Raw genomic sequence first — 7,007 nt, forward strand, 5'->3', positions numbered from 1 at the left:
TTCGAATTTCGTCTACAACAAACATTTATATTATTATTATAAAGATACATATAAGTTCTCAGGTTCGAATCCCGTTAACAACACATATTTATATTATTATATATAAATATCCATATAAGTTTTGAGGTTCGAATCTCACAAACAAATATTTACATTATTTTTTATGAATAAGATCTCATCAATGATATATACTATTTAAACTTAACTTGGAATTATACACAATAAAAGCATAATAATATAATCATTATTTAGTATTTAATTTTTTTTATATAAATTAAGACTAAAAATATATAAATATTAATTAAGACTCGTGCATCGGACGGGGCGTAAGCTAGTAGCTTATAATTATTAAAATTTTCTTGTCCGGTTATAAACTTATATTTATTATTTTATATTATCTTCACTGTCCATTATACCCCCGGGATTTAATAAATACATTGGCGACAAATTTGAAATATCAAATCACATGGTAGTTTATCTTCCGGCTCTTTTTTCAGACTTTCAATTAGTTCTTCCAGAAAAGCCTATTTTTTCTTAATACAACTCTCATTTCTCTCCCTCCATTTCAAAATTTCAATACGTTCTTCTAGAAAAATGGATCCTTTTAAACATAAAACAAGTTGTTTAATAATTCACAAACTTATTAGAAACGTGATTAAAACTTTTTGTCTTGAGATTTATGAGGACTATACATAACAAAAATTATATGAATTCAACAATACTTTTAAAACAGCTTATAAGCTTAAACTTTTAAATGCCTTGTATAATGGCGAAAATACATTAATTATATACATTATTTTTTTATTTTTTAATGTAATATATATCTAAAGTAAATGACTGTTTAAAGGACTTCTAAGTAGATCAAACCGAGTCTAATTTAAATTGAAAATAGCTTACATGGCAATGATTTGATCAAGTATGTGAACAAAATGCAAAGCCAGTAGCACAACAGCGTTCAACATGCTACACAAGATGATGAATAGAGTCTTTCAGAAGTCAAAATAAGAACTAGCTTACAAGCACTCTCATACTCTCAAAAGTACTAAATAGAGAGGATGCACGGAGAACCATAAATGCCGAAAATACAACACCAGTGGCAATCTTACTCATTTTTCTATCTTCCTCACTAAGCACCATCTTCTTCCTCGTTGAGCATTTGGACAACCTGTGCCACGCCTGCAGCAATTTCCTTTTGAATGATGCCATCAGGCATATCAAATGTTCTCCTCCTCATTGAAAGAGACTTGCCTTGAGGCTGGGGGTCTACAACATCTAACATCGCTTCCAACTCATCCACCATGGACCTCTTTGCAGCTCGCACCATCACATCAGCACCCTAGATACAATCATATAATGAAAGAACAATTCAAAAAATACATATATAAATGCAAAAGGTACAGAACTTCGACACTTGTCTTATAAAAGGCAATGTGGCTTGTTTTGACTAGAATAAGATACATTACACCACGTATTTGTGAGCTGCCACTTCAAAAAGGCACAATTCAGAGTCAGCACCCTAGATACAATGGTAGAATACCTATTTGCAAAAAGGCACAATTCACTTTCCACACATGCCTTATAAAATGCAAAGCAAGTTGTTTCACAAGAATAAGATAAATTACACCATAAGTTTTTGTGAGCGGCCAAAATACGTACACCACATAATTTAGAGTCAGCATACTGTTGACAATTTATTGAACAGTGAGTATTGAGTAGGCATAGATAAACATCAACCTTTTAAACATTAACAACTGAAATAATGTAAAGTGAACAGTTATCACAGTCCATGGCCTTTATACGGAGTGTTGGGATGCCATGCTGGGATAAGGCGTCCTAAGCTGACACTATAAATAACTTCAAATATATATACACAAATCTGTTCTGTGTATATATTACATATAGCTCAATCATTATCAGCATTTTAGTAATTCTGACACATCGGCTAATGTCAAAATAAACTAAGTATTCCACGGACTATGATATAAATTATCTCATTTACAATGATTAAATTATGTAATAATGATTTCAACATATTAATAATTTACAATTGTAAGTGAAATCTATAAAATTGACCAGAAAATAGAGGTGAAGGCAGATCTGGACCAAGAAAGATGGCCGACACCGTGCTCTAAGGGCTAGGACGCGATGTTGTCCCCTTAGAGACAGTATGATAACTAATTAACAATAGGAAAATGTAAACTGGTACATGTAACTGTTTCTTCCAAGTTTTACCGGTCCCTAGTAAGCACACATAAACAGATATTACCAATTCAACTTGTGAGCACATCTACTTGAGGCAGAAAATGTGCGGTTTACAAATTATTGATGTGCAAGTGAAACAAAGCAAGACAGCTAAGCAAGGATTAATTTAAGGGTTTGTCTAGTGTGTGCCCATGGGCACATGCTAAGCACTAAAATTTATAGTTTTGGTGCAATTGATTGATATGGTTGTTGTAAATGGAGGTGGTTCATCATTATAAAGAAGTGTAAGCCAATCAAAACAAGCTAAACTTACACACCATAGAAAAACCTTTAATTTAATTACAGGTAGAAATGGGTTTCTACATTATTTGTTACTCCACAGCAAAGCATCTTGTGTGGCATGATATGATGGTATAGTATGAAAAAACAATTACTAATCTTCGAGCAACATATCACATAAAAACCTAACATTTATTTTGCAACTTGTGTATACGTTATGGAGTTTATTCAGTATTAGATGATTAACAACAAGCATGAGAAAAGAAATCTAATTTCCGAAACTAGCCTAGGACAAGATAAATACACAAACAAGCACAAACAATACCTCGATAGCATCAACAGTGAGAAGCAGCACAATGATCCTCTCTGAAAACTTCTGCCTCTCTTCAGCATTAAGAGTCAGCCGACGACGGTAAGTAAAATTATTAAACAAAGCCCTGAGCTCCTTTAGCTTAGCCTTTGCCACTGCAAGCTCCCGAAGCGCACGGAGCGCCTGAGACCTCCGAATGAGATAAGCCCTAAAGCTCACTTGTATCATTAACGCTGCATCTTGATAGGACAACTCCTTCTTCTTCCCCTTGCTCTTTGCAGCAGCTCTCTTAGCAAATGCCTACAACATCACAAACTAACTACTTCAAAAAACATATCTTTCACATCTAATCTTACAATTACCTAGCTAAGTGCTTTCACACCGCTAAAACAAATACAATCAGAGATCTTGCACTTTAAAGACGCCTAATAAAGGCCTTCAACTTTATCGACTTACATTTCACGCTCCAACTCAAGTACTCAACTTCTGTGAACATTAAAAAACAACTAAAAATACAAAAAAGTTTGTGCCTTCGTGTAGATCCGAAAAGAATCAACCTAAAAACTAATATATCATAATTTCTATCACTTAAACCCGTAATTTGCACAATAATTGTAATGTGGCTCATGGCTGGTGATTCGTAGTGTGGTGACTGTCCCTACATAATCAGACATTAAAAACAAACTACATAAATAACAGATCTTTCACACCTAATCTTCTTAAACATATTAACTACGCGCTTTTACACAATTAAAACAACAAACACAATTAAAGATCTTTCGCATCAAAACCTCAACATTGCTTATCACATAACACGAAAATAGCTCAAAATCACTAATTTAACTAATTAAGCTCAAAATCACAATAATATTACAACAAAACAACTAAAACTCCGAAAAGCTTAAATCTTTACACAAACATATATAATGTATACCTGTCTGAGCACAATAGCTCCCTGATCAGCTTCTTCTTGTTCTTCTTCGATCTCGACGACACGAGCAGGCACAGCTTTCTTGCTCTTCTTCAAAACGACGTCGTTTTTCTTCTTGTCTTTCTTCTTCAATTCATCACCAGCATTGTCAAGAGAAGCTTCAAATGTGTACTTACGATTGACCTTAGAGTTCTCTCCTTTTCCTTTAATCTGAGCCGTCCATTTATAAGCTTTCTCTTCTTTCTTTTTCCCAGATTTAATCTCAGTCGTTAATTTGTATTTTTTATCCAGGCCGTTCTTTTCGTTGGAAGTGATCTCAGCCGTCCACGTGTACTTGCGATCTGGTTTGGGTTTGGGTTTGGGTTGGGGAGGGAGGAGAGTGGACTCGAGTGCTGTGACTCGGTCGGAGAGGGATTGGAGGTAGAACTCGGTGGGAGTGAGTCGAGGTGAGTTGACTCGGCGAGTTATGAGGCGAGTTGGAGGGGTGAGGTCGAGGAGATCGAAGAAGGGGGGTGTTAGGAGAAGATCGAGTGGTGAGTCGAGTGAGTCGAGTGGGTCGAGGTGGAATGGGGAGAAGATTTGGGTGGTTTGTTGTTCGAAGAAGAGGGAAGTGGGGTTGATGAGTTCGAAGGTGGTGAGTCGACTCATTTTGGAGCGAGTTGAGTTATTGATTGGGAGAGTGAAATGGGGGGTTTAAGAGGGGAGGAATGTGAGATGTAAAAGCATGAAACAGGGGGTTTGAAGATGATGACAGAATGAGTTGGTGGATAGGATAATAAAGCACGTGAGATAGCAGCAGCTGTGTCTCATTATCAACGTTCTTCAGTCTAATTAAATGGGTACCAACTGGCGGGTTCACCATCGGGCAATTTTGGACACACACAAAATAATATGAAAATTTTGTTATTTGTATTTATCTTGATATAGGACGACACGAAGTTATATAAATATGAAAGTACACTGTCGAGATTTATTGTCAATTTTGTGTGTACCCTTTAAATACACGACACGATATGATGCTAAATACACAATATAAATAAATATAATAATTAAATATTAATATTTATAATAAACATATTTATATATATATTATATAGATGCATATTTATTTTACAATAATACTTGATTTTATAATATTATATATAAATATGGTCTAAATATATTTATTTCATATATTTTGTAAAAAAAATTCACCAAAATATCTTATATTTTTATTTATTTAATTAAATTTATATCATTTTTCAATTTTACACGAAAATACGACATAAAACGAAAGTACACGAATATGACATTACTCAAAGTCGAATCCTAAATGGGTCAATTTTGTATTTGACATCCAATTACACGAAATACGAAAATACACGACACGAATGGTTTATTAGTTTTATATGTGTATTATCGGTCAATAAAAAAAATAATAAAATGATGTATTTAGTTTTATTTTTATTCAAAGATAGGGAGCCTGCTACGACATAACGTTATATAAAATGAAAAATCAGGGGAGCAAAATTTTTGTTACATGGGTGCTCTAAAAATCCCCGATTCATCCCAAATAATAAAAATTTAATAATATCAAAATCAACTACATCTACTACTTTCTCCTGCTACACTAATTTTTTATATTAAATATTAATTAGTCCCACCACTTTATCAAACTTTAATATTTTTTATCACTAAATCATACCTTTTCTTCCATTTTATCCTACTACCTTATTAAAAATAATATTTTTTAATATATTTTTTTGTTTTCCATGTCCAAATCATTTATATACAAATGAGGTGGAGGTAGTAACTATTTTGAGAATAATTTTATAATCTCCTTTCAACACACCGTAGATTCTTAAATTAAATGATCTATAAAGTACCTGCTTGAGACTCCCCGTAACTTTTATTTCTTGGAAAAGTTTAACAAATTATAAACCATTTGTTAAATAAATCAAACAAATATTGAGTTAATCTTGTAGATTTTAATTCATAAAACATATTCAAAATGAAAATTTACAGACAAATATTGTACTGCTTTTACTAAAGTTGATATTTCCAAAAAGTTATGAAACTCGGGGAAAAAGAATTACAAAAACTTTGAAAATTTAAGTAAAAGATAACGACAAAAAGTCACTAAAAGAGCACCGAAAGAAACATATGATGAGTGAGATAATGGTTGTGTGCGTGGGGCAGCACATGGCCCTCCGTCTTATATTATTATGCTTGCCTAGGCGGCCCCACAGTCACCATCTGGGTGCATACTTCAAAATCTTTGTACAACAATTATTATTACTACGTATAGTCCCTCTTATTTTAAATTTTGATAGTAAAATTAACTTAATTTTGATAGTAAATACAATTTATTTTTTCATTATTTTAATAAATTGAAAATTATTTTAAAATATATTAAATAATTTTTCTAATAATATAATTTTTATAAATATTTTCGATAATATATTATGTGAAATTTTCAGTATAAGTTGAGTAAATTTGACCATAAAAAATCAAACATTACAGATAAATTAGAACGAAGGAAATAAGATATTATTTTTTTAGATCGAGAAAATTTCTTAATTTTTTCCAATTTTTTAATAGGTAACACAATCAAACAAAATTTTATATCTTAATAAAATCCATATAATTTATTTCTATATATATTTATAATTTAAAAAATTATTAAAAAAACCCATATTAATATTTATTAAATATTATATGTCATTGATGGGGAATAAATGAATCCTGATTACATATTAATATTGCATTAATTACATATGATTTGGGCTACAAGTCTCAATAAAAAGATGTATGATATTCAGATAAAAAAGGTTAACACATTGATCAGGTCTGATGGAACAAAGAAGATCCAAAACCCTGGAAATTAACTAATTTCGTAATTAATTAATAAGGGAGAAAAACATATATTAAAATGAGTCCTAGTGGGATATAAATCCTTGTAGATTGGCCTTCAAGGAACTTCATGGGATAAGGAATCAACTTCCTACTTCCTAGGACTCCAAAGTCCATTCTAATTCAGGGACTTGCCTACCAAGTCTCCTAACCCAAGTCCAATTCAAGGACTCTCAACATCTATATAAAGGGACTCACCCCACAAATCAGAACTACGTTTTTTGACTTGATCTTTGGCAATCAGCAAGGTACGTACGCATCTTGTTAAGGCAGATTGAGTCACGAAACACAAGAGCAGTCAAACCGAGCCTCAAAGTTCACGTTCCTTAGTAATAAATACAACAATTATATATTTTAGTTTTTGATCCATAACATTTGGCGCCGTCTGTGGGA

General features: G+C 32.4%; 1 protein-coding gene across 1 annotated transcript; it reads right to left on the bottom strand.

Annotated features, from left to right (window-relative positions):
- Positions 1–857: 857 nt before the first annotated feature.
- Positions 858–4,488, bottom strand: LOC141690052 (uncharacterized). The gene is made up of 3 exons (XM_074494636.1): positions 3,726–4,488; positions 2,807–3,091; positions 858–1,336 (listed from the first exon to the last, which is right to left on the bottom strand). Exons 1-3 carry the CDS (start codon positions 4,368–4,370, stop codon positions 1,127–1,129), a joined length of 1,140 nt encoding a protein of 379 aa, XP_074350737.1. The 5' UTR covers positions 4,371–4,488; the 3' UTR covers positions 858–1,126.
- Between the last annotated feature and the right edge of the window lie 2,519 nt (positions 4,489–7,007).

This window comes from Apium graveolens, chromosome 10 (genome assembly GCF_009905375.1).
Source record: "Apium graveolens cultivar Ventura chromosome 10, ASM990537v1, whole genome shotgun sequence".
NCBI classification, from domain to species: Eukaryota; Viridiplantae; Streptophyta; class Magnoliopsida; order Apiales; family Apiaceae; genus Apium; species Apium graveolens.